General features: G+C 44.5%; 1 protein-coding gene across 2 annotated transcripts in view; it reads right to left on the bottom strand.

Moving 5' to 3' along the window:
- The window catches only part of EXOC3L1 (exocyst complex component 3 like 1), a 133,614-nt gene that overhangs the window by 12,093 nt on the left and 94,354 nt on the right, over positions 1–27,167 (bottom strand). The window contains exons 7-12 of one of the 2 annotated variants that reach the window (XM_029608762.1): positions 25,551–25,651; positions 25,361–25,471; positions 16,720–16,861; positions 15,337–15,459; positions 6,490–6,645; positions 3,649–3,773 (exon numbers count right to left, since the gene is read on the bottom strand). In XM_029608762.1, coding sequence (XP_029464622.1) covers positions 3,649–3,773; positions 6,490–6,645; positions 15,337–15,459; positions 16,720–16,861; positions 25,361–25,471; positions 25,551–25,651 — 758 coding nt within the window. Of the gene's footprint in view, positions 1–3,648; positions 3,774–6,489; positions 6,646–11,050; positions 11,253–15,336; positions 15,460–16,719; positions 16,862–25,360; positions 25,472–25,550; positions 25,652–27,167 lie in introns of those variants that run through there. The other variant, XM_029608763.1, reaches the window with a different exon arrangement.

Raw genomic sequence — 27,167 nt, 5'->3', positions numbered from 1 at the left:
CCAAGAATGCTTGAACTGTAACACTCCTAAGCCAGGATGGTGGAAGTGTCCCTGTATCCCTAGCCTACTACCCTCAGACAAAGCTTGCCCCCATTGCACAGCTACCAGACCAGCTGGTCTACAAGAAACATCAGCCTGTTTAATTAGCCTGTGTTCTGCTCCTAGCCAGGCAAACTCTGTAGTTACAACTGGCACTCCCTTGGTAAAAAATCTCAGTACACCTTCTCAGGACATCTTAGAGAAAACCTCTCAGAAAAAATTAAAATCTCTACCAAAAAAGCCTGGCACTCACCTGGTCAGTAATGTTCCTGTGACTTCCGTGCTCTGTCCTCAGAAACAAGGATCTCTAGAGCAGAGAACACTAATGAAGCCAAGCAGAGCTCTGCCTTTCACAGCTGCGGGTCAGTCACAGCTCACGAGCTGCTTCCCAAGACGTTCCAGACCTGCCTGTGCTTTTACCAATCTGCAACCCCACACTTCAGAACCAGGGACGCGTGATCAGAGGATTGGCAGCTCCTCTGTAGCCATGTCTAGACACTCTTCTAGGTCTAACATGGCCAGTTCAGTCATGGAAAGTCCTACACCTTGTGACCAGTCAGCAGCAGGCTCCTACATTCAGCCAGTTGAGCTTGCACGAGATGCCTGCAAACCTGCACCACGACCAATAGAAGGCGCCTGCATGCAGCAATTTCTTCCCGCAGACAGCATTCATTCCCAGCCAGTCCAGCCTACAGGGGTTATTTATTTCCAGCCAGCTAGTCTTGAAAGGGACATCTGCACCAGTTGTACCGTGCCACCTCAGGAGGGGTCTGAGCTTGCCGTGTTACCCCAGGAGGGGTCTGCCTTTGCCTCACTACCCCAGGAGGGGTCTGGGCTTGTCTCTCAGTGGCCCAGCAGTTCCAGGAGAGACTCGACCCAACCTCTCGGTGCCCCTAGTGCTGTGGTATGGTTGGCGCACCCTAACAGGCGATCCCACTAGGCCCATACTGACATCTGGCAGACATGCCCTGCAGCAAGACAGGCTGGAGCTTTACCTATACCATCCGCCTCCACCACCGGTTAAGCCCTTGGGTTCTGGCAGCTGGCAGGACGTAGGTGGGTCCCCCTAGGGTGATCCAGAGAATGAGAGTCCAAAGCCAGGTGAAGGTCAGGGAGGGCAGCAGACAGTGGATACTGGAAGAGAAGCCAGAGGTCTGGGCAGACCGCAGACAAGTTGAGGTCAGGTCCAAGGCAGAAGGTCAGATCCAGGCAGCAAACACAGATTGGTCAGAATCCAGAGAAGCAAGCCAAGGAAGACAAGATGAAGACCAGGACAACAACAAGACAAGATGACTAGGGCAAGGCAGGGTGAACCAGGCAAGGGTAGGGCTCAGGAACAAGACAGGAACATGGAAATACAGGAAGTACAGGAATGCAGAAACAAAGGCAACGCACACTGAAGACCAAGGCCCTTCAGGAATCCTGTTGCTGAAGCATCTTCTGCTTCTAAGGAGGTGTCTTAAACAGTAAAGGGGTAATGATTCATCAAAGGGCACCGCAGGAGGTTTCCCACCGTGGGCCCTTCAACTGTAGGGAGTCCGCATATTTGCACGTGCATCTAAGAAGGCCATGAGCATGTGTGAGGGACTTCCAGGTGCATCGGGGTGAGTGTGGTGGCTCGTGGGGCTGTCCTGCAAGCTCTCAAATGTGACACAAGCCACCAGCATCTGAGAGCTCGACTGAAGGGAAGGTGATTGTCACAGGCAAAACATGCCCTGCCACTACTCCCATTAGAGCTGACCAGTCTCACCCTGTCTGTGCACTGCTCACTATTGGCTTTGAAGGTCACACCTCTGGATTTCTACACCAGTGGTACTCAATTAGTGTGTCGGGACACATTGGCGTGTCACCAAGGGGTGGAAGGTATATCACCAAAAATTTGATATAGCAAGCCTATGCTTTCTATAACAGCCATGTGTGCTTGCTGCTTGAAGAGAGAGCAGAGTAAGGAGCTGGTACTTAAAATTCCTCATCACTGCTCCCTGTTGCTGCTTTTCCCTCAACCATGGCCATCAGCACCACCACCACCACCACCAATCCAAGCCAGAAATGTTGCAGACATGTTGTATCCTGCTGCACCTTCCCGCTTCTTGGGGTTTCAGTTTTTCTCTGTATGCTTGTTTTAAATTTATGGTCTTTTCTTCTGTATTAGATAAGGGTCAGTCTGCATTCTGCATGTTTGACAGAGGTGAGGGATTCTGCTAAACAGGATGTAGATTCTGTGTAGGAATCTAGAGCAGTCTGGCTTGCTTTGTTTTTCCAGTAGTAAGTGCTCTGTGTTCTGTATTTGCAGCCTTGCTTTTTCCTAGGTAAGGTTGTTGCTGTTAAAGTCCTGGGTGTTAGTGCTCTTATTATGATATGGCTGGTATGTTATATAATTTCTAAATGTCTTTTTAGCAGGTTTTCATGTTATTTCACAAAGTGGCTGGCAGGGAAGGGATTTTGAAGTACTATTACTGAGGGGATATCCGAAATTGAATATATTTTTTGTATGGCTAGTTGAATGGGGAAATTTCCCAACTCTGCTCTGTATAAACTCCAGAAGAGGTCAGAACTTTCTGAGGTTGACAGTGAAATGCATAAGTGTTTGTCTGTGTTTTAAAAAACAAAACAAAACACTGTGTGCTGCATATGCATATCAGTCCCAGATTTCTCACTGATGCAGGAAGCAAAGATTAAAATGTGTGTGAAAAAAATAACATTTAATAATGATGTTTTATAAGCAGTTACTGAAATTAAAGAATGTTTTCTTTCTCTTGCATCATTTTCAACAATAAAATATCTGATTTTTTTTTATTTATTTATTTAGCATTTTTATATACCGACTTTCCAATAACAGAATTACTGATCAATTCGGTTTACATTCTAACAATAACATTGACAAGTAAATGTCTTACAATGAACAATTTTTTTAAGTATAGCTGTTAAATGAAGTGTGCAATGTGTCACTCATGTGAGCATCATGTGTCATGATGGAAACAAGGTTGAAAACCACTGCTCTACACCATCACATCATCCTCTGACCCCCCCCAGGTCTCTGAGATGCCAATTATATCTACATTCATGCTATACCTTCTAAATCTCCCATCTTATTTTTTTAGACCATGCATTTGCATACAGACATTTCAAAGTATGGTTTTTGTTTTGTATTTATAGCCTTTCCAGCAGGTGAGGGAGATAGTTCAGAATATTTTAAATCATTCTGCTCTTTACTTAGAGGTATCTGGGCCTCTTTTGCTTTTATTGGAACCTCTGTCTTGCGGTGCCCTAACTTCTAGTTTTTGTTAGTATCCTTCAAAGTTGTTTTTGTAATATGGATTTGAATAATCTACCATTGAGAATAGTAATGACACTAGTTATTTATAGATGCTTCATTAATATCAAGCTGTTACCATGTAAGGGAGTAACCTTGAAAGGATATGTTAGCTGATACTGGGGAATTGTATTCTCAAAGGGATGCCATCTGTTATTGGGGTATTGTTTTTTCAATGTGTATTACTTGATATCTGATTATTATCTTGTATCAAATTGAAGTATTTACTTTGTAAGAAGGTGGCTCTAGATAATGAGATAGTAATTTATAAGTATTTCCTTGTTGAAGTGTGTTACCTGATATCAGGGTATTTTGCAACAAACCCTGAGACTTCTAGACTGAGCAGAGAAGGATCTTTCAGGCGGATCAGTTCTTGGAGGGCCAGAATGACCCCAGCACTCAGCTCATTCTCCTCCAGACCCTACAGAAAGAAATAAGACAAAATAATAATGCAACCAAGGCAAAGATATTTATAAATAACACCACTGCTTACCCATACGTGACCATTTGGATATAATCATATTCATAACTGGCCCAGTGATGCCTATGATTAATCCAGAATAATAAACATTCAGCTGTCAACAGGAACTCAAGAAGAGGTGTATATTCTTGCAACCGTCATATATGGCCACAGTTTGCTTATGGCTTATAATGTGAAGCCCGTGAAGCACTGGGCTTATGATTAATCCAGAACATATTACTGGTGCAATAATAGATATTATTGGGTCAGTAATGATCAGTAAATGGGTACTGATTCTGTAATGTACATCACTGGATCAGTACTATAAAAACATTAAAACATGATATCAGGCCATTTGGTCTTTTTCCATCTGGTCTGCCCATCCTCACCAACTATTCAGCTTTATAATCTCTACCCACCCTCTCCCCCAGATATGCTCTGTGTTTATCCATGCTTTCTTGAATTCAGAAACTGTCCTCATTTCCATCACCTTCACAGGGAGGCTGTTGCATGTGTCCACTACCCTCTCTGTAAAAAACTATTTCCTTAGATTACACCTGAGCCCATCCCCTTTCACCCTCATCCCATGAGATTTTTCCACTTCTTGTGAATGAAAACCTTTGAGATATCTGAATGTCTCTACCATATCTCCCCTATCTCGCCTTTCCTCTAGGGTATACATATTTAGATCTTTAAGTCTGTCTCCATATGCTTTAGAATGAAGACCACTGATCATTTCAGTAGCCACCCTCTGGTCCAGCTCCAACTGGTTTATATCCTTTTGAAGATGTGGACTCCAGAACTGTACACAATATTCCAAATGAGGCACTAACCATTCCTCTCCCTATGCAGACAAGCATCTTTCTGGCTTTCTCAATCACCTTATCCACCTGTTTGGCCACCTTAAGATCATCTTATACAATCACCCCTGTTCTTTCATGCTTAGAAAAATGTCTCCCCCTATACTGTACGTCTTCCTTGGGTTTTTGTATCCTAAATAAATAACTCTGCATTTTCAGCATTAAATCTTAGTTGCAGAACCTAGACCACTCCTCAAGCTTCATTAGATCCCTCCTCATGTTTTCCACACCTTCCTTGCTGTCTATCCTCTTGCAGATTTTGGTATCATTGGCAAAAAAGATACACTTTTCCTGATAAGCCTTCTGCAATGTTGCTCACAAAAATGTTGAAAAGAACCAGTCCAAGGACCAATCCCTGTGGCACATCACTCATTAACACCCCTCTCCTTGGAGTGAACTCCACTTACCACTATCCTTGTAGATATTATTGCATTGGAAATGGGTTTAGTAGTGAGTATCATTGCATTAGTAATGAATATTATTGCATCAGGAATGGGTACTGGATCAGTAGGAAATGGTTTTTTTTCCTATGTATTAAATATTTAAAAAAAATGCAAGAATCAACCTTGATAAGAAAAATTAATATGCTTGCATGCAATATTTAAGAAGAAAAAAACATAACATATAAGAAACATCTGACAAGACGTTGTGGGAAACACTACATCACTGGGGTGTCCAAGAAAGAAAAAGCAAAGGGGACTAATGACAATAAATGAAAAGAAAAAAAAAAAAAAGAAGAGAGAACAGACAGAATTCCTATTTACGTTTGCTTCTCTCCTTACCCAATATCTCAAGTAAAACCTGTGTGAACTGGAGGCACATCTAGCACAATCATTTGTGGAACAGCCCTACTTTCTAAAAAATAGTGTAGCTGAATTGAATCCTGAAAAAAACGACTTATTAACTTGAAAAGTAATAACAATTAAATAAAGAAAGCGCAACGTGACTGTTGCCCCGGAGATAACATCCTGTTCACTAAACAAAAAATATTTACATCTTGCCTGACTGAGATCCTATGACTCAAACAGCTCACATCTTTGAACCTAAAAAAAACATTATGTTCATCAGTTATTATCTGGGTCACCAGAAGAGTACTCCTGGATATGGCTTCCAATTAGCGATCTTCCAGGAATCCAGTGATAGCTAGACAGAAGTGTCTGTGCTGTTCTTTGTATCACTTTTACTATTCTCCTTGGATTTACCAATGGAATTTAGAAGATCCTGGTAGGAAGGGGCATGGACTCTTCTTGAACCTTCAAAATGTCTTTAAATTACCTCCCGAGCATTTCACTAGGTATACTTAGGAAAACTGAGAAATCTCAAATTAAATCTACTATGATTTTTCAAGATTTCAAGCTTGCAGTGAATTCCTAGCTTGTTTTTTTATTGAGGCAGTATCACATCTTTGTTATTTCACCATCTGCTAGTCCAGTTTCAATCTCGCAGTTTTTCCAGCTAAGTGCCAAATTTAGCCGGACAATCTGTTTTAATATGGACCTTCCAATGATGTTCTTTCCTGACCTTACATTACCAACCTAATGGTATCCATGCCTGACTCACAATTAATGGATTCTAATTGATCTATACCACTTTGTGACTACCTGCCAAAATCTGGACTAACATTTCCCTCTGTTTGCAGAGTTTGATCATAGCTCCTGCCTAGAAATCCTGGCTTCTCTGCTCTGATTCGGATTGATCAGCAGTCTTATCCTCCCTTTCTCATTACTTCGGCTTGGTGCAATCTGCCCATTGATTCAGAGAGCAGGGCCTATCTCAGTGCAGTGTTCCAAGTTCTCAGACAGAAGACATGTTCTCACCATTTTGAGGAAGAGCTGTGTAAGCTCTAAGGCGTCCTTAGACATTCGGTCGGAAACTTGCAGTCTCTCTTCTGTGTTCCTGCACAGCAGTCTCTTCTGCATGAGTGCTTGGATATACTCAATGACAACCACTCGCTCGCTCTCCAACAGCAAAAACTAGAGCAGGAAAAGAGTTATTAGAAAAAAAATACATTTCATTTAGAAGGCAATAAAAAGCCCTTGTCACAGGCGAGCATGCTGTTTTACCTACAGAAACGGGCTGTTTTAGTATTGCCCACCCTCAATGTGGATAAAAGTACCCACATGTGTCAGCAATGCATACTTGCAAATCTTTGGAGGCACTCCTGGGGTGGGATTAGGTCAGGTGAGGCACCCATGCAGCTAAATTTTGAATAATCAAAACTACCCACGTAGTTTTGTCCAAAAAAAGGTACTCGCTCAAAAAGCAGGTGCAAATTTGTCTGGGTATTTCTCATAGGGCAATAATCAAAGCCAGACCTCCCTGTGTATTTTTGCTTTGCACATTTAGGGAAAAAAATGGGTAGTTTAATTATCTACCCCTAAAGTCTAAGTTAACCAAACTTTATGGGACTAAGGTCATCTAAACTGGTCTTAGCATCTCATGCATAACACAGGGGCAATTCTCCAATGGCCTGCTTTGACGCACAGTGGGACAGATTTTAAAAGGTACGTGCGCAGCCTACATTTGTGCGTGCTACCCGGCACGCACAAATGTATGCCCGATTTTATAACATGCATGCGCAGCCGCGCGCACTAGTGCACCTTGCGCACGCCGAGCCCTCGGGGAGACCAGCTGGCTTTCCCCGTTCCCTCCAAGGCCGCTCCGAAATCGGAGTGGCCTCGGAGGGAACTTTCCTTCCCCCCCCCCCACCTTCCCATCCCTTCCCCTACCTGTCCCACCCCCCATCCCGAAAAAAAACAACCCTGTACTTTTATTTCACAAGTTACGCCTGCCGGCCAACTGCCAGCGCACAATCCCCCGGCCCAGCGGCCGTGGAGAGGCCTCTGGCCCCGCCCCTTCCCCGCCCATTTTTTCAAGCCCTGGGACTTGCACGCGTCCCGGGGCTTTACGCACGCCGCCAGGCCTTTTGAAAATAGGCCCAGCGCGCGTAACCCCCCTACGCACGTAAATCCTCCTGGATTTACGTGCGTAGGGCTTTGAAAATCTGCCCAAGTGGTTTTAACGTGCGCACTTTACGCCAGTATTCGGAAAGGAACGAGGCTTTGAAAACTAGCATGCGCAAAGTCTGTGCATTAAAGGTGGCCTTCTGCTTTGCACCTGCTAATCTGTGCAGCCAGTGAAGGAAGGGGGGGGGAGCAAAATAGCAAAATAGTTTGAAAACTGAATGTCCCTGTGCTCTTTCCCTCCTTATGTTTTTATGTTCTAAAACCTCTTTCTTTTTTTCAATTGAAGTTTTTAACCACAAAATTATCGTACCATTCTAACCATCAACTGCAGAAGATGTCCTAAATGTGAATAGCACAGATAGACTCATACAAAAATCCTCCCCACAAAGCCCCAAACCCCTCTTAATGAGTCCTTTCCGGTCACTGTCTCCCAAACTCAAAGGGCTTCCATATAGCTTCATATCTGCAAGTCCTTCCCTCCTGTTTGCTGTTAGTTTTTCCATAGTTCAGACATCTCATATTTTCTTGTAAATTAACATCTAGAGTCGTAACTTTCTTCCACCTAGCCTCAATCGGACACTTAGATGCTGTAAAGCTCTGTTAAATCAGTAAGTTTGTCTTCTTCACTCTCAACTGGGAAGTTCAATAAAAGGATTTTTGGATCCCAGTCCACTGTGATTGTGCTATCCACTGCAACAGTTTCTGTGTTTCTCTCCAGAACACTACAGTAACAGGACAGGTCCACCAGATATGCTCCATAGTCCCCTCCTCGCCACATTCTCTCCAGCAGCAGTCAGTGACCTGGCTATACATTTCACGCAGTCTTGATGGACTGAGATACCATCTGTAGTAAACCTTATATGCATTCTCTGCCGAAAAGCATGGAGATAGAAGGTTTTGACACTTATGAACTTGTCGTCCCATCCTTCTCCTCCTCATCTATGTTGCACTTAAGCTCCTTTTCCCAAGCTTAAATTTTCCCATAGGATTGGACACCTGCAATTTATACGTGTCCCGGCTTTACCTGTCACTAAAGTGTTTCCCCATCTTTTCCATCAGGGAAGGGTGTGTTTTTTTCCATTATAGAATCCTCCCTTGTTCTGTCCCCACCTTTTTGTGGGATGTGTCTGGGGATTACAAATGTCCCCTGGAGCATGTTATCGGGTCACTGCCTTTCCCCGAGAGGCGTGACCAGGAGGTGGTCTTTTGCTGCTGCGTAGCGTGGACTGACCCAGAGAGGAGTTTTGGACACTGGAAGAGATTTGCTACTCTTTGGAGTTGAACCAGTTCTTGAAGGGAGGGAAAGCCCCTGGTGTCTGGAAGGGCTGGATCCTACATCTCTTTTGCCTTTGCTTATAGTCAACAGCAAGGGTGAAGAGTTGAAATATTTTTGAGATCTTGGACATTGTTGAGAGAGCCTTTTGGATCTATTTGTTTTGAAGGCTAGTTTTTTGGAACCAGGAGCGTTTTGTCACCCTTTCCAGCCCTTCTTTGTGCTGGAATTACAAAAAGAGACCACACTACCCTCCAAGAGGAAGGGATTCTGGAAATGGATAATGGTGCAGGGGTAAGAAGAACATCTAGGAGGAGTGTCATGGATAAAGAAACAACGTCTTTCCTAACTTTGATTTTTCTGATGTTGTTTCTCTTTTTTTTTTATTCTGTCTTGGATTTGGATTTTCAAACGCAAGTAAACTTTTATGTTGAACACCATTACTGGACTCTGTGGGGTTTTTTGTTTCTAATGAGACATTAAAACATTGAGTGGAGGAGTAAATTTTATTTTATTTCTTAGTCTCTTTTTCCCTCCTGGAGGATGCCCCTGCCCAGTGACTAGACCAGTGGATTGGGACTTAATGAGGATGACCACACCAAGTGCCCAGGAGGTTAAACCTCCCCCTCCCCCACTGGATGGTCCCCGGCATTGTAGCTCCCTGGTTTCAGCCAACAGGCCAACTAGGGATCCTGTTACAGATGGCACACGAACAGGAGCCCACTGGTGTGGACGACATTAGGACTACAGGAGAAGAAACTCCTGTTTTGGAGGAACCTTTTTTGTGGATTTGGAGGATTTTTTTCTCTTTTCACAAAATTTTGACAAGATGGTGGATTTCCAGCCAATCGAGCAGGGAGATGGCAGATGCACGCCAAAAGACCTGGAAGAAGGACGACGAGCACATGAGCAGTTAGAAACGCAGGGTGTCTCAGCATTAGCCAGCATTCATGGGCTAGAGGAGACTCTGCCCTACCATGAAGGGATGGGGATATCACACCTGTGTGCCACACTCTGAAACAAAGGCAAGAGGAGAGAGAGAGAAGTGTGGATGAAATTGAGGAGACTCCTATTGTACAGTGGTGGTTGGCCATGGTAGGCCTCTCGATAATATGTGCCAGGGACAGTTCTCCAGCAGCACGCTTGGAAGAAGGACTGAGTTTGCATACAAGGGGGGACCAGTGCCCTTACCAGTCAAGTTAGCCATTTGGACTGTTGAGCTTTGTTTTGACCACAGTTAGCCACTGAAGGCGTTCGTTTGTTTTACCATTGCAGAAGGCTGCAACTTTCTCTGCTTGGATGTACCATAGTGGCATCAGCTGAATGTGTAGAATGCCACTCATTCCAGTGACCCCAGCCCATGGCATGGCAGTGTTGCTTTTGTTGTGTGGTGATGTTCTTGGAGGCAGATACTAGCGAAGGATCTTTGGGAGGAGACAACACCAAAGCTGCCCTGGTATGCATACAGACTCAATGTGCTGCAGGGGGACAGCTGGGCCCCCCATTAACTATCAAATCCAAATGGAGCAGGGATGGAAGTAGTGAGTCCAGCTGCAGTGGGGAGCTGGTGACCACGAGGGAGACTGAGACTAGTCCTCCCACTCAAAGTGATCCCCATCTGGAGATCAACTAGTTACCCGGCTAGAATTTAGCCAGATAAGGGCTGAATATAACTGGATAAGACTTCCTAATCTTCTGTTCCTTCTCTCCTCATCTTTTCCTACTCCTGTCTTTACTCCATCTGCACTCTTAATTCTCACCCTCCTACATAGGCATGCTTTGAATTTTATATTTGGAGGAAGGAGCTTATTATCCCTGTTCAAACTCCATTCTCCACATTCCCGGAGTTTGCTCTGCTCCCTATTTCCCACTGACCTGTCCTCAGTTCCCCTTCCAGTTCCTCTTCCCATCTCTCCACTCCCCAGCAGGTTCCTCCTCACACCCCTCCTTAACCAGCTGCCTACCTCTGCAGGCTTGGTTCAACCATCCTCTCACTGCTCCCTTCCCCTAATCAGCATGTTAGGTTTCCCTTCATTGGCTGGCTCAGCTCACCTTTCAATCTATGATTCCCTCTTCCCCCACAGGCTTGGATCTCTTCCCTGCTCTGCACTCCCTGAGCCCAGGCACTTTTTTCTGGATTTTCTCCTGCCTTCCCCCCCCCCCCTCCCCCTGCAGTACTTCTCTTGGCACTCACAGATTCCAGGCCAAAGCCAGTCCCATTCCTGCACACAAGACACTCCACCATCTGCATGCCCTGAGCCCTAACAGATCAGCAGTCTGTACCTCTCCAGCATGTGGTGCTTCCTATCCTCAATCTGGAAAGCCCAGGGTTAACTGCTGTCTGCAATACAACAGGGGAATGTTATTGATTTTTGTGAATAAGGGGAACAATGTTCACCTAAATTCTTCCTAAGTTCAAGACCTGACTGCAGCCCCTCACAATACCGGAGCTGCCAATTTTTAAGAGAGATTTTGAGCCTATGACACGACAACCTCCTACTCCCTTCCCTACCCTTGCAATAAAATTTACCCTGGTGACTACATGGCTGGAAGAAAAGGGCAGATATCACCTATCCCTTCCCTTGATCCTGCCCAGCGAGTACAGAAATCTTCACCAAACTTTGAATAAACAATTTTCCAACCTTGGTGTCTGTAGTTTGAATCTTTCCTCTGTTTTTGCTTGTACGTGGCTTTTTCTTTCTTTTTTGCTTCCTTATTCCTTTTTTCTTTTAAAGTTTAGTTTCTGATCTTCCTTTCATTTCTTTTCATTTGTTGTTTTTCTCCCATGTGTGTATCTCTCTCTCTCTCTCTTCACAGCTCATTATCTTCTCTCACCTCCATCTAATTTCCCCCTCCTGCCACTTCCATCTCACCGGCCTCGTCCCTCAACCATGATATCCTCACTTCTTACAACCCTTCTCTTGATTTACCTCCCCTATCAGCCACCCTCCTCTCTGTCCACAAAGCTTCTTTTCTCCAGTCATCTTCACCTCTTTTTCCCTCTTGAATTTCTTTCATCTAACCCTGCATCCCCTGCATCCCTTCCAGTCCCAGATCCTCTCAAGCACGCTGTTGTCAAACCCCTCCTCAAGAAACCCTCCCTAGATCCAAAAGACCCCTCCAACTTCCGCCCCATCTCCAACCTCCCTTTTATCTCCAAACTTATGGAAAAGGTTGTCAATGCACAACTCATGGACTACCTAGAAAACCATGATATCCTCCATGTTTCCCAATTTGGATTCAGGAAACACTTTAATACTGAATCCTTACTGCTCTCTCTTACTGACTATCTTCTCAGAGGACTAGGACAAGGCCACAGCTACCTCCTCGCCCTCCTCGATATTTCAGCGGCCTTTGACACCATCAGCCACCACCACCTCCTGACACGGCTAGAAAGCATTGGCATCTCAGGAATAGCTCTAGCCTGGTTCAAATCCTATCTCACTAACAGAAAGTTCTCTGTTAAAATCGGAAACAACCTATCAGCCTCATGCCCCTTACAACAAGGAGTTCCACAAGGCTCATCCCTGTCATCCACACTCTTCAACATTTACCTCACCCCTCTCTGCCACCTCCTCTCCGACCTCAAACTCAAATTCTACCTCTATGCAGATGATGTTCAGATCATCATCCCCATTCACAACTCTATATCCGACACCCTAGAGCACTGGGAAAAGTGCCTTACAGCTATCAACGCCCTTCTCACCAACCTCCAGCTTGCTCTAAACAAGAACAAAACAGAACTCCTCCACATCTCCTCACATCCCCCTGACCTCCTGCCTAACGACCCCAAACTCAACCTCCTTACAGCGCTACCTTCCGTTAGGGACCTCGGAGTCCTTCTTGATCCCAATCTTAGTATGAAACCTCACATCAATTCCATCCTTAAATCTGGTTTCTTCAAGCTCAATGTTCTAAAGAAACTCAGACCCCTGCTCTACACCCATGACCTCCGCACAGTGATTCAAGCTACCCTCACCTCCAAAATAGATTATTGTAACGCCCTCCTTTTAGGGCTCCCATTGTCTTCAATAAAACCCCTTCAACTCCTGCAAAATGCTACCGCAAGACTCATTACTAACACATGCAAACATGACCATATTACCCCGATCCTGAAGGATCTACACTGGCTCCCCATCCTATCCCGCATACACTACAAAACCCTAACCATAATACACAAGTCTATCCACACCCACAACTCCAACTGGCTCGACCTACCCTTCACTGCCCCCCTGTCCATCCGAGCTACTAGATCCACCAACAATGGCACCCTTCATGTCCAATCCTTGAAAATGGCTCACCTCTCTTCCACCTGCGACCGTGCCATCTCCATTGCCGGTCCGGCGCTCTGGAATTCACTACCTGCCCACATGCGCCTTGAACCATGTACAATTAAATTTAAAAAGAAACTAAAAACTCTCCTGTTCAACCATGCCTACACAGAATAGCTCCTGCACCTCCCCCCCCCCCCCCCCCACTCAGGTGTACGCCCTCTCCTTATATTAAGGAGACATTCATTGTAAATTTGTAAATTATTTCTCTTGTTATGACCTTCTTGTTTTCTCTATCCTCCTACTACCTTTTGGTTTACCCCCGCCCAGGTTCATTCTCCCTGTTGAAATGTATTTTCCAAACTTTTAGTTATTATGTGAACCGGTATGATGTCCCCACTAATACCGGTATATAAAAGTTTTGAAATAAATAAATAAATAAATAAAATATTAACCCTGCTTTTCTTCTTATTAAAGCTGTGTTTAAAAAAGGATTGGATAAGTTCTTGGAGGAGAAGTCCATTACCTGCTATTAAGTTCACTTAGAGAATAGCCACTGCCATTAGCAATGGTAACATGGAATAGACTTAGTTTTTGGGTACTTGCCAGGTTCTTATGGCCTGGATTGGCCACTGTTGGAAACAGGATGCTGGGCTTGATGGACCCTTGGTCTGACCCAGTATGGCATGTTCTTATGTTCTTATATCCTCTCCCAACTTGTTTCCCCTTTTTCCAGCTACTCATAGCCCATGTCCCCTCTCTGGCCTCACAGCCCGTGTCTATTCCTCTCCCTCTCCTAGAGATCTTCTCTCAGTCCCTCTTTCCTTCACAATTCCTTGCCTCCCCCTCTCCCATCCAGAATTCCTTCTTTCAGTTCCTTTCCCAGACCCTCACAACAGTATTGTCTCTCCCAGCCACTATTCCCTTTAAATAATCTACCTTATAAATGGGCTCTGACCGACGGCCCGCAAATGCGCAGTAGAGAGCAGCTCTACCGCGCATGTGCGGGCGAGCCCGTCGGTCAGAGCCGTGCGTGCCCGAAAAAAAAAATGGCGGTGGGGCCGCAGGAGCGGTGGCGGCCGCGAAGCAGGAGCGGGAGGAGAAGCAGCGGTGCCGCGCGCGCAGGAGTGACACCCCCCCCCCCCCCGAGATCTGCCGGCAGGAGCGGGAGGAGAAGCAGCGGCGCCGCGCGCACGCGGGAGTGACACCCCCCCCCCCCCGAGATCTGCCGGCAGGAGCGGGAGGACAAGCAGCGGCGCCGCGCGCTGGAGTGACACCCCCCCCCCCCCGAGATCTGCCGGTTGTGGATGATCTTAAAGGAAAGGGGGAGTGCCTGAGGAGAGGGAGGGGAAGGGGAGAGGGAGGTGAGAGGGAGAGGGAGGTGTGAGAGAGAGAGAGGGAGGTGTGAGAGAGAGGGAGGGGGAAGGTGAGAGGGAGGGAGGGGGGGGAAGGTGAGAGAGAGGGGGGAAGGAGAGGGAGGGGGGAAGGGGGAAGGTGAGAGGGAGGGGGGAAGGTGAGAGGGAGGGGGGAAGGGGGAAGGTGAGAGGGAGGGGGAAGGAGAGGGAGAGGGAGGGGGAAGGAGAGAGGGAGGGGAGGAGGGAGAATGACGGGGAGGGAGTGGGAAGGAAACGGACCGAGCCCGTTGTTACGGGCTTAACGGCTAGTATTCTAGGAATTCTCTCAGCCCTTCTCTCACCTTCCTTACAGCTCCTTTGTGTCTCTTTACCTTTTCTCAGACCCTCTATTGGTAGCTCTCTCCATCTGTACTGTACCTTATGAAGACTGTCCTACACTGCTGATATCCCTGCAGCCCATTGGTCAGATATTATACAGCAAGTCAATAGGCTGTAGGGGGAGGTGGGAGCAGTAGCTGGGAGACAGAATTGCAGTGCCTGCCACCCCCTGCAGACCATTGGTCAGACATTTCAGAGCCAGCCAATAGGCTGCAGGGGGAGGAGGGGGCAGAGACAAAAGCACTTCCTTACTGGCCTTCCTGACAGCCCTGCAGCATTTCAGCTCCCAAGCTACAGGCGTGCAGGAGATAATATCTGGGTTGCTCGATCATCCTCAGAGCTGGTGCTTATGTCTAAAATCCATTATTTCTCTGGAGAGCTGAATATTCCCTTCCTTCTGAGTCCCAGAATGCACTCTCACCTTAAATATAGGTATTCGGACCCGGGAGAAGTGTGCATAGTAGTGGTCCATCAACTGACACACACAGTCAACAAACTCTGAATTCAAGAGCCAGGAACGAGATGGCAGCTGCAGGAACAGAGGCTGAAACAAGGAAACAGAATATTGGTCTCAGGAAGAGAGAAAAGCTGGAACTTTTGTGCTCTCACTCTCTCTGTCTCACCTTTTCTTGCTCACCTGCTCTTTTACTTATTACCTATTCAGTCAGAAACTCATGGGTCCGGCTGCAGTAGCACCCTTTAATACGCTTATAAAATAACTCCCCTTCTTCCTGCCCTTACCTCTAATCTCTCCTGCTTTCACCATATATTTGTTTCTCACTTTCTGTCCCTCCAGGCTGTATATTTAGCTTCTTAAGATCCAGTGTAGTCACAACCTCACATATTCACCATGGGCCGGATTTTAAAACATACGTGTGTGGCCTACATGTGCGCACGCTACCCGGCGCGCTCATATGTATGCCCGATTTTATAACATATGCGGGCAGGTGCACGCATGTTATAAAATCCGGGGTCGGTGCGCGCAAGGGGGGTGCACAATTGTGCACCTTGCGCACGCCGAGCCTGCTCCGAGCTGCACTGCCTTCCCCTGTTTCCTCCAGGCCGCTCCGAAATTGAAGCGGCCTCGAAGGGAACTTCCTTACCCCTCCCCACCCCACCTTCCCTTCCCCTACCTCCCCCGCCCCCTACCTTTGTTGCTTTCTTTTTTTTGTTTTAAAACTTGGAGCTGAAGTAAGTTGCGCATACCAGCCGACTGCTGGTGCGCGATCCCCGGTCCAGCGGCCGTGCAGAGGCCTCTGGCCCCCCCCCCCCCCCCGCCCCCTTTTTGTAAAGCCCCGGGACTTACACGTGTCCCGGGGCTTTATGCGCGTCGCCGAGCCTTTTGAAAATAACCTTTTGAAAATCCGGCCCCATATGTCTACTACGCCTTCCCTGAGGTTCCTGGTTTAATTGGCAGTTGTAATGGCAAATTTCAGTAGAATATAATCCAAACTGTTGTAGCCTGTAAGCAGAAAGCTGGACAACCCAATATGGAACTTCAATGGCATGCACCATTCATGTTGCGTTGTGTAGCAGTCTGGAAGTGAAATGCACGAATGACTCAGTAATTTATATTCTGCCTATATCCAGTACATCTATTCTAAGTGGATTACAACATATTAATGAACAAATATAAGTTACAGGGGATGTGGAATTATGTTTAATTTACACTCTATATTTTTGTATAGAATTATTTCCTGTAGTTTATCTTTTAAATTACAAATAGAAAAAAAAGAATGACTCCATTGAAATGCAGTCATTATTATGTTGTATCTTTCTTACTGTGAGACTGGAACACTGATACCTGTAAATCTAGAAGTAGCTCATCCATTAGGAGTCGACAAGCTTTCTTCTGGGTTTTGTCTAATGCAGCATGAAGGGACGGCAAAGACTTCTCAAATGGTGAAATGTTTGTCCTTTCCTGCTTCAGACAGGAAATGGAGGAACTGGTAAGAAAAGAAGTAATTTGATTCTTTTTATAGAAATGCTGGTGTGGTAAGAGATCAGCGAACGTAAGAGCACGGGACAACTTAACATTTAGGTTAGAAAGTAGATTGAAGGGGAAAGCTGACAGTTGCTCAGGAGTACATAATTTGGAATGAGCTATCTTCAAAGGATATGGTCAAAAAAGGGAAATTAGACTATCCTGATAGAGAGGACATGGAAAAAACTGAGGAAGTTCAGGTGGATTTATAAGAAGAGTAGGCAAATATGTGTAGCCTTCTCTCTGGGGTAGGGTCCCTAATGCAGGGGCTACAGCAAAATCCCAGGGCTGCCTTTAGTCTCCCAGATCTCTATCACTGTCGAGCACCAAACTTCAGCCCTGGGGGCTGGGGTTCTCCAGCAGGGATGAGACCTGAGCCTCCAGAGTCCTAAGTGCTGTAGTGGGGTAACCAGGCTGCACAGTCTCTGTCACGCTTTGGTTAATACTCCCAGTAAGGGCTCAGTCGATCCAAAAGGGCATACTTGAATAAAAGCTCAGAGTCCAAGGTTGGTGTTCAAATCATAAAAAGATTTACTATAGCCTACCAATGGAAATGCTCACCACCGAGATATTTTTGGGACATTAAAGTAGCAGAAATAGCCATGCTGGAAAAGTTGACATATATGCTTCAGAACAAGACAGATCTTTATAATCAAGTGTGGAGACCATATTGGACCTGGAGAGGTGACAAAATAAGTAACTGATACACATAGATAGGTTGCATCTGTTTGTATAGATATAGATAGAATGATGAAAGGTGTAATTGGGATAAGATTCAAAGATTTTTTTGTTTTATATATGTAATTTCTCTGCATTAGAATTCAACCTGTGACAGATGATTTATGTGAACATAAGCTGTTGGTGCCTGTTTAAAAACCAAAACATAAAAAGTTATTAAAAAAATAAATATCAAGCAATGAGTCCAAAAATCAAAACCATGAAAAATACTAATCAAAAAGTAGCATGTTTCTTTATGCATAGTGCCTCTTTTGATGACCTTCCTTTCCTCAACTGTGTCCTGGTCCAAAATGCCCTCCCCAATAAGGGTAAGTTTTCTTCCAATTCCAACAGTCACCTTTTGCTAGAAACATTTACATTTATTAAAATTTATGAATCGCCTAACAATAAAAATAGGTCTAGGTGATGAACAATGATACATACATAAAACATAATAAAAATACCAAAAGAACTAAAATAACAATATACAATAGAAGCTCAATAAACAATAAATTATATTAAAAATAATAAAATTAAAACAAATTAAAATTAACAGATAAAAATAAAAATCATAATACATTTTTTTTGAAGGGGTTAATAAACATGTGGATAAAGTTGAACCTGTAGATATTCAGAAGGCATTTGACAAATTCTCTCATGAGATGCTTCTAAGAAAACTAAAAAATCATGGGATAGGAGGCAATGTCCTTTTGTGGTTTACAAACTGGTTAAAAGACAGAAAACAGAGAGTAGGATTAAATGGTCAATTTTCTCAGTGGAAAAGGGTAAACAGTGGAGTGCCTCGGGGATCTGTACTTGGACCGGTGCTTTACAATATATATATATATATATATATATATAAATGATCTGGAAAGGAATACGATGAGTGAGGTTATCATATTTGCGGATGATACAAAATTATTTAGAGTAGTTAAATCACAAGCGGATTGTGATACATTACAGAAGGACCTTGCAAGACTGGAAGATTGGGCATCCAAATGGCAGATGAAATTTAATGTGGACAAGTGCAAGGTGTTGCATATAGGGAAAAATAACCCTTGCTGTAGATACACGATGTCAGATTCCATATTAGGAGCTACCACTCAGGAAAAAGATCTAGGCATTATAGTGGATAATACTTTAAAATCTTTGGCTCAGTGTGCTGCAGCAGTCAAAAAAGCAAACAGAATGTTAGGCATTATTATGAAGGGAATGGTTAATAAAACGGAAAATGTCATAATGCCTCTGTATCGCTCCATGGTGAGACCGCATCTTGAATACTGTGTACAATTCTGGTCGCAAAAAAGATATAGTTGCAATGGAGAAGGTACAGAGAAGGGCAACCAAAATGATAAAGGGGATGGAACAGCTTCCCTATGAGGAAAGGCTGAAGAGATAGGGGCTGTTCAGCTTGGAGAAGAGACAGCTGAGGGGGGATATGATAGAGGTCTTTAAGATCATGAGAGGTCTTGAACGAGTAGATGTGAATCGGTTATTTACACTTTCGAATAATAGAAGGACTAGGGGGCATTCCATGAAGTTAGCAAGTAGCACATTTAAGAGTAATCGGAGAAAATACTTTTTCATTCAATGCACAATAAAGCTCTGGAATTTGTTGCCAGAGGATGTGGTTAGTGCAGTTAATGTAGCTGGGTTCAAAAAAGGTTTGGTTAAGTTCTTGGAAGTCCATTAACGGCTATTAATCAAGTTTACTTAGGGAATAGCCACTGCTATTAATTGCATCAGTAGCATGGGATCTTCTTAGTGTTTGGGTAATTGCCAGGTTCTTGTGGCCTGGTTTGGCCTCTGTTGGAAACAGGATGCTGGGCTTGATGGACCCTTGGTCTGACCCAGCATGGCAATTTCTTATGTTCTTATTAAAAATAGGCTGCCTTAAACAAAAAGTACTTTTAGTTTTGGTGCACATGCGTTTCTGAGACATATTGTATACGGGTAGAACAATAAGGGATAGATTTTCAAAACTTACACACGCATACATGGACACACGATTTTATAACATGTGCATGCTAACGCAAGGGGGGTATAAATTTGTTAATATGTGCTGTGACGCATCGGGGCGTTCCCCAGTTCCCTCCCAGTCTGCTCCAATTAAGGAGCAGACTGGGAGGGAACTTCCCAACCTCCTACCCTAACCTCCCTTTCCCTTCCCCTTCCCCTATCCTGCCCTCCCCCTATCCCTATCCTATCTACCCCAGTTTTTTTTTGTTTTACCTTTTGCTCCTGCCAAGGAGCAGGAGCAAGTTTCGCGTGCCGGCACAGTGGCAAATGGCCGCTGTGTCGGGCGCCTTTAGCCCCGACCCACCCCCAGACCGCCCCATTTTAAAACGCTGGCACTTACACGTGTCCCGGAGTTTATGCACATGGCCGGGCCTGTTTGAAAATTGGCCCGGCGTGCCTAAGGCCCAGCCATGCGTGTAAACCCCAGGATTTACGCGTGCCGGGGTTTTAAAATCGACCCCTAAGGTTGGATCTTTCAAGGTTTTAGTGTTCATCATTTTACATTACAGTGGAATCACAGAAACATATTATCATTCAATTAGGAGAAATAACAGCTTCTTTACAAGATCATAGATTGGCCCGGGCCTTGCTGTTAATAATACCACGAAGCCTATGCCACATACTCCAGAACATTTATGGTTGTTAATGTTGTGTAGAGGTTACTGATAGTACCCCTATAATTCTTAATTTAATTTAGCATTTAGAAGACAATTATAAACTGTCCCCTGACTAGTTAGTTGAACTAGTGATGAACATTTTTTGCTATCTTTATGGGATCAAAAGTATTAATCTATTTCCTCATAGGATTTGCATGTTGCATTACAGTAGCTTTTACTACAAAGGATTATTGTTTGTTTCATGCCCATTACTATATATGGAGCACTACTTAGATCAAGAACTTGAGAACTTATTTGAATTAAGCCAGTATATGCTACAGTGTATGACATGATTTAATTTTTTATGGAACGTAGTAGAAATAAATCCACATTTTTCTTGACAATCTTTTGGGTGTTTTTGTTTTGATTCAAAAGAGTGCGGGTGGAATGTGAGAAGATTATTTTAGGCAGTTAGCTAGATTTCTGGAAGATCATTCTGAAGTGATGATGGAGTTAGATATGGATCAAAACAGGCCCCAATAATTGATAAATGTGTATCAATATATATATATATATATATATATATATAAATACATTTAGCACAGTTCAGCATAAGACATTTTTAAATTGCATCTGGTTTTTTTTTTTCTTCTTCTTTTCTTGCTTAGTAATAGCCATTGACATAAGAGCAAGGAACACATTTGTTATTCTAAGAGATAAGACTGGTAAAGGCCTGTGTTTGAACCTTTTGGGAGTCAGGCATTGCCTGACAGGTAGTATCATGATCTTTGATTGGCATAGCTTAATGAGCTGCAGATGGCCTGACTAATGTCAGAACTATGGGTGCAAATCGAAACATCCACCTTGCAGAACCTGAAATAAAGCCAGGAAAATGATGATATAAGGAACTACAGTGACAGTGTTTTGTTTGGTTAAGCCACGGAAACAGCAGGTAGCTTGTTCTTAGAGGCCTCAAGCTTGTATAGTCTTCCATTTCACAGAATACATTGGCTCCTGAGGGAAGTCTTCTTTGTAAAAAATCCTTTCTTTAGTCCTATCGTTTGTTATTGTAATAACTATTCACCTTGATTAATTTATGTAATGCTTAGGGTGGTGCTTATTGTTGATATTTACTTTTGATACTGTCTTTGTTGCTTATATATAGCTTTCTACCAATTATTCATTATATTTAGTAAACTGAGTTTTGCTTTTACAAGATTGTGTGTGGTGTATTCTATAATGTAATATATATCCACTCAGCCCAGCTTTTACAAAAAGACAGTAAAATGACTGAAACTATCAAGTCATTCCTTAACCGCCCTGGCTAATAAAGGTCGTACCTTCCTCCAGTTCATAATATCTGTTTCGTAAACCATAATGAATTTTCAATATTAGCCTCTTGTAGCTCTTTTAATTCGTCCCTCACCACATTCAGTCTCTTAAGTGTGTTAACAGAGCTATCTATCTGCTTTGTGTTTACTCTCCAACATTCGAATCTGGGCCTCAAGCTCTACCGGTCTAGATTCCCTCTGTTTATTAAGATGACTAGCATAGGAAATGACTTGTTCTCTGACCACAGCTTTTAATGTTTCCCATCTTAAAGTTGGGTTAGAGTCAGTGGCTGGACTGTGAACAACAGAACACGACTGACCTAGCTCATCTTCTCCTTAAATTCTCTCTTACCAAGCAAGGGATACATTGAGTCTCCACTCCAGGGCCTGAAGAATCTCAAAAGTAGGTGAGATCTAAAAGATATAGGGAATGCATGATATTGCACAGGATAAAATGTCAGTATCAGACAACTTTGCAGCCATAAGCGGATTGCACAAAAAAAAAATCAATCCAACTATAGGTCAGATGTCTCTGAGGCGTGCGCATGTTATAAAATCCGGGGTCGGTACACGCAAGGGGGTGCACAATTGTGCACCTTGCACACGGCAAAACCCACTCCAAGCCACGCTGCCTTCCCCCTTTCCCTCCCAGGCCGCTCCAAAATCAGAGTGACCTCGGAGGGAACTTTCCTACCCCCTCCCCCTCCCCCTCCCCCACCCCACCATCCCTTCACTTCCCCTACCTCCCCCACCCTTTCCCCCTACCTTTGATGACTTCTTTTTTTTATCTTGAAACTTACTTCAGCCCTGGGGCTGAAGTAAGTTGCACACGCTGGCCGACTGCCGGCGCGCGATCCCCAGCACAGCGGCAAATATGGCCGCTGTGCCCGGAGCCTGACCCCGGTCGGACCCTCGCCCAGCCCCCGCCCCCTCCCCACCCCTTTTTGCAAGCCCCGGGACTTACACACGTTTCGGGGCTTTACGCGCATCGCCGGGCCTTTTTAGAATAGGCCTGGTGCGCATAAACCCGGTTACACGCGTAACCCTTTTAAAATCCGGCCCTTAGTGACTGGATTTAGAGGCTATAGTACAAGGTTCTGGAAAGAGTCCAGGTACATGGCTCCCAGTTTCAGGACCATCGCTACAATGACTAGTGTGAGGGTGGATCTCTTAAAGGTGGGGAAAAAATCCCCAGATAGTTGTGAATGAAGGCTCATGGCACCAGAATCTCAGCAGTGGTTCCTAGTGAGCTGGAAGAAAAAGGAGAAAGGAGGAACTGCCAGGCCAAAAAGAAATAATTCTTTGAAGGTGCAAAGAAGCATGCGAATAAGGGTGAGCAGGCAGAAGGTATTTGATAAAGTCCCTCATGAAAGACTCCTGTGGAAGTCAAAGAGTCATGGGATAGGAAGCAATGTCTTATTGTGGACTGGTAACTGGTTAAAGGATAGGAAACAAAGAATTGGACTAAATGGTCAATTTTCCCAGTAGAGCAAGATGAATAGTAGAGTGTCCATGGATGTGTACTGTGATCAGGGTGTTATTTAACATATTCATTAAAGATCTGGAAAAGGGACCAATGAGTGAATAGTCTCTCTGATAATTGCTTACCCAACTCGGGCCGATTCAGTAAAAGTCGCGGGAGAGCAGGCGAGCGCCCGCTCTCCCGGCGCGCGCACAGGCCACTCTCCTGTGCACGCGATTCAGGGGGAAGAAGATACAAATTAGGGCCTGTGGTAAAAAGAGGCGCTAGGGACACTAGCGCGTCCCTAGCGCCTCCTTTTTGACAGGAGCGGCGGCTGTCAGCGGGTTTTGACAGCTGACGCTCAATTTTTCCAGCGTCGGTTCTCGAACCCACTGACAGCAACGGGTTCGGAAAATGGATGCCGGCTAAATTGAGCGTCCGTCTTCCGACCGGCGGGCCGCCAGCCGATTAAAAATATATTTTTTTTAATTTTGGATTTTTTTACATTTTGGGGCCTCCAACTTAATATCGCTATGATATTAAGTCGGAGGGTGTACAGAAAAGCAGTTTTTACTGCTTTTCTGTACACTTTCCCAGTGCCGGCCAAAATTAACCCCTGCATTTGGGTAGGCACTAATTTCTTAAAGTAAAATGTGCGGCTTGGCAGCACATTTTACTTTCTGTATCACACAGGAATAACTAACAGGGCCATCAACATGCATTTGCATGTTGCGGGCGCTATTAGTTTCAGGGGGGGTCGGACGCGCGTTTTCGACGCGCTATTACCCCTTACTGTATAAGGGGTAAAGCTAGCGCATCAAACGCGCTATTACCCGCGTTTTCGACGCGCTATTACCCCTTACTGTATAAGGGGTAAAGCTAGCGTGTCAAACGCGCGTCCAAACCCGGGCTAACAGTGCGCTCCACCGGAGCGCACTGTACAGTATCGGCCCGAGTGTGACTTAAAGACTGATTGAGAGGAGGCATTCCTAGGGCATGCTTAGGTCAGAGGAGAAAAAGTGCACACAAGGATGGCATTTTCAAATTATGCAATTACTTTTCACTCTAAATTCTACCTGCACAAAAAGCAGGCGCAAGTGATTGTGCATAATTTGTATCAGTGTCAGTTTTCAAAGAGAAAGCTTCTGGGTACTTCTACTTTGAGAAAAGGTGTAACGCCCATGGGTTAAAAAGCATGCACAACCTTTGCCTCAATGCAGACATTTTGAAAATCTTCTCTTATAGGTACACAATGCTGGGTTCCACATTTGGAGCAACCATCCAGGAAAAGGATCTTGGAGTCACTGTGGGCAATGCATTTAAATCCTCAGCTCAGTGTGCAGCCACGGATAAAAAAAAGTAAACAGAATGCTAGAAATGATCTAAAGAGCCATGGAGAATAAAACATAATTACACTGAATTGTACCATGGATCTATCACACCTCGAGTACTGTGTGCATCTCAAAAAGGACAGAGCAGAGCTAGAAAAAAGGTATGGAACGATTTCTTTATTAACCCATTATATCCCAAATTTTTTAAGAAGCTATCCTCTATATAGGACACTGGGGCACAATGGGTTAAGAGAGATTAACAGGATAGAGCTTTTCAGCCTGGAGATGAAAGAGAGGGGATATGACAGAGATTTACAAAATCACGAGTGATGTGGGATAAGACAATTAGGGGCAGTTATTTTCCATCTCCAACCATACTAGGACTAGGGGATACTCATTAAAACTAACAGGTAGAAGATTCAAAACAAATTTAAGACAGTATTTTTTTAGTCAATGCAAAATTAAGCTGTGGAATTTGTTGACAAGGAATGTGGTCAAGACTAGTAGGATAAATGGATTTTAAAAAGGTCTGGACATGTTTCCGGAGGATGGAGGTCATTAATAATAATGGGCCAAGTAGACTTTAGATTTCCACCTTTTACTTCTGGGAGTGAGCAACAGGGCATAAAGATCTTCCAAGTGATCCGGATTGGTCATTGTCATTGTCAAGAGACAGGATGCTGGTCTTGATGGACCATTGATCTGACCCGTCATGGTACTTCTCGTGTTCTAATGCTCTTATAAATGGTCTCCCTAGACATAAATGTTTACATTAGATTAAAACAGTTAGCTCTGTAGAAAGAAATGTTTAAAATGAAGTACAGGGGTCAACCAACTCTACAGAAAGAAATGTAGCTTTTATACTGGGATAAAGCAGTGAATTGGCTCTGTAGAAATATTTACACTGAATTAGTTCTACTAAAGGAGTATTCACACTGGGGTTGAACAGTGAACCAGATCGATAACTCCAGAGGACTGTCCTTGATTTATTTCATTTTCTTATACCTTAGAACAATGCAGTTGTTGATGGCTGCCAGTAGATATGGTACATAATACTTTGGTACAGATCTGTCCTTAAGGTGCTCTTTCCCATATTCCACTAGCGCGTTCCGCAACCTGCAAAAGAGTTAAAAGGGAACTAATGAAAAAGAAGCTGGATAGAGACTGGGGCAAAGAAACCAGGGCCCATACTCACCGGCAGAGAAAAGAATCAAACTCATGTACAGCCATGGAGACCACCTTATACTGGAGTGAGTCTCCTATCAAGGAAGCCACACGAATATTCTCATCCAGGATCTATGGAGTGAAATTAAAGATAGCAGAAGGACCCTTTACCTCACTGAGGGAATATTCTAACAGTAAACTACTGTCTTTTTCATTTGAAATATTTATTCTTTGGTGTAGCTATAAAGTACGGATATGTGTGGAAAAAAAATTGCATTTTAGTTCATTCACTCAGGTTGCTTGTCTCACTCAGTTTCATTCATTTTGGGGCCACACAACTATTTTTTTCATGTCACTTATTTCCCATTGAAGTCAATGGAGGAAGCAATGCATAGTTTTTTAGACTCAAAAATTGGGATTTTCTGTCCAAGTTTAGAGAAAATTGCAGGCAGTCATCAGCAGCAGAGGTATGAGCTCTCCAGGAGTAGGGTAAAGTGGAACCAACGATGGCATGAACAGGCAAAGGCACTCTGACAGGGCAAAATAGCCTAAACCAAGGCATTACCCCAAGGCACTCTAAGAGGGGCAAAAGGAACTATCAACAGTGACAAATAAATCCCAAAGCACCAAAAAAGGGGGTATGCAGTGCCAACAGTGGCATGAACAACCCAAGGCATGTCAAAACAGTTGACAGGCTTAGAGTGAGGGTATGGCAGCAAGCTAAGGTTTTTTGCATTACAAAATACCCAATGGTTTCTGATTCATACACACATAGACAATTGATTTTGATAAAAATAAAGCACACAGTGGCGTGAACACCCCCCAGAAATTAAGAGTGGGGTAAGGAAGGAAGCACCATGGTCAACAGCCCAAGGCACAGAGTGAGGGGTAAATCAGAGAGCAAAGTGGCATGAAAAACCCAAAGGCACAGAATGAGGGAAAGGCAGCAAACACAGTGACATCAAAAACCAAAGGCACAGATGGAGGGTAAGGCAGTTAGCACAGTGGAATAAACATTTTCCTTCTCCAACAGAATGAGGGTCAGAGAGCACAGTTGCATCAAAACCTCAAGGCACAGAGTGAAGGGCAAAGGCCTGAATACCCCAAGGCATCTTAAGAGGAGCAAAATAGTGCAATTAGTGGCAGACATTCTCAAAGATATCATGAGGGGGCCAGGAGCAGGCTGGGCAATAAGAGAGGTAGAACCAAAGCCATAGCTAGCCTATAATCAATATGGCCCCCGCCATAGGCACCAGTACAGAAAGGGCACCGTAGGAACTGGCAGTGCAAGAGGGACATGTCAACACTTTCCCCATCAGCTTCTGTCTGGTATCTTCTGCCATGAGGAGTTGAAAGACATAGCCACGGCTGGGCTATCAGCAGCTCAGACCCCAACACCTGCAAGAGTATTCTCCACTGGCACAGCAATGACTTCTGAAACTAGCAGTCTCTTGCAGCAGCCATTGGAATGGGGCCAGAGCAGCTGCACTGGTACAGAACATGGTGCCTCCTGAGGAACATGGGGCACACGTGCAGGTGGCAGAACTGTTCTGTGTGCCGCTGCCAGGAAAAACTCTTGCCTGAGTAAACATTGCAGCTTGGGGGGCCTGCACAGCAGAGCCTCCACCAATGGACACCACTATCTGCA

Source organism: Rhinatrema bivittatum, chromosome 7 (genome assembly GCF_901001135.1).
Source record: "Rhinatrema bivittatum chromosome 7, aRhiBiv1.1, whole genome shotgun sequence".
In the NCBI taxonomy this organism is placed as follows: domain Eukaryota; kingdom Metazoa; phylum Chordata; class Amphibia; order Gymnophiona; family Rhinatrematidae; genus Rhinatrema; species Rhinatrema bivittatum.
The sequence above is the reverse complement of the archived record's forward strand: the minus strand, read 5'-3'. Positions and strand labels throughout refer to the sequence as shown.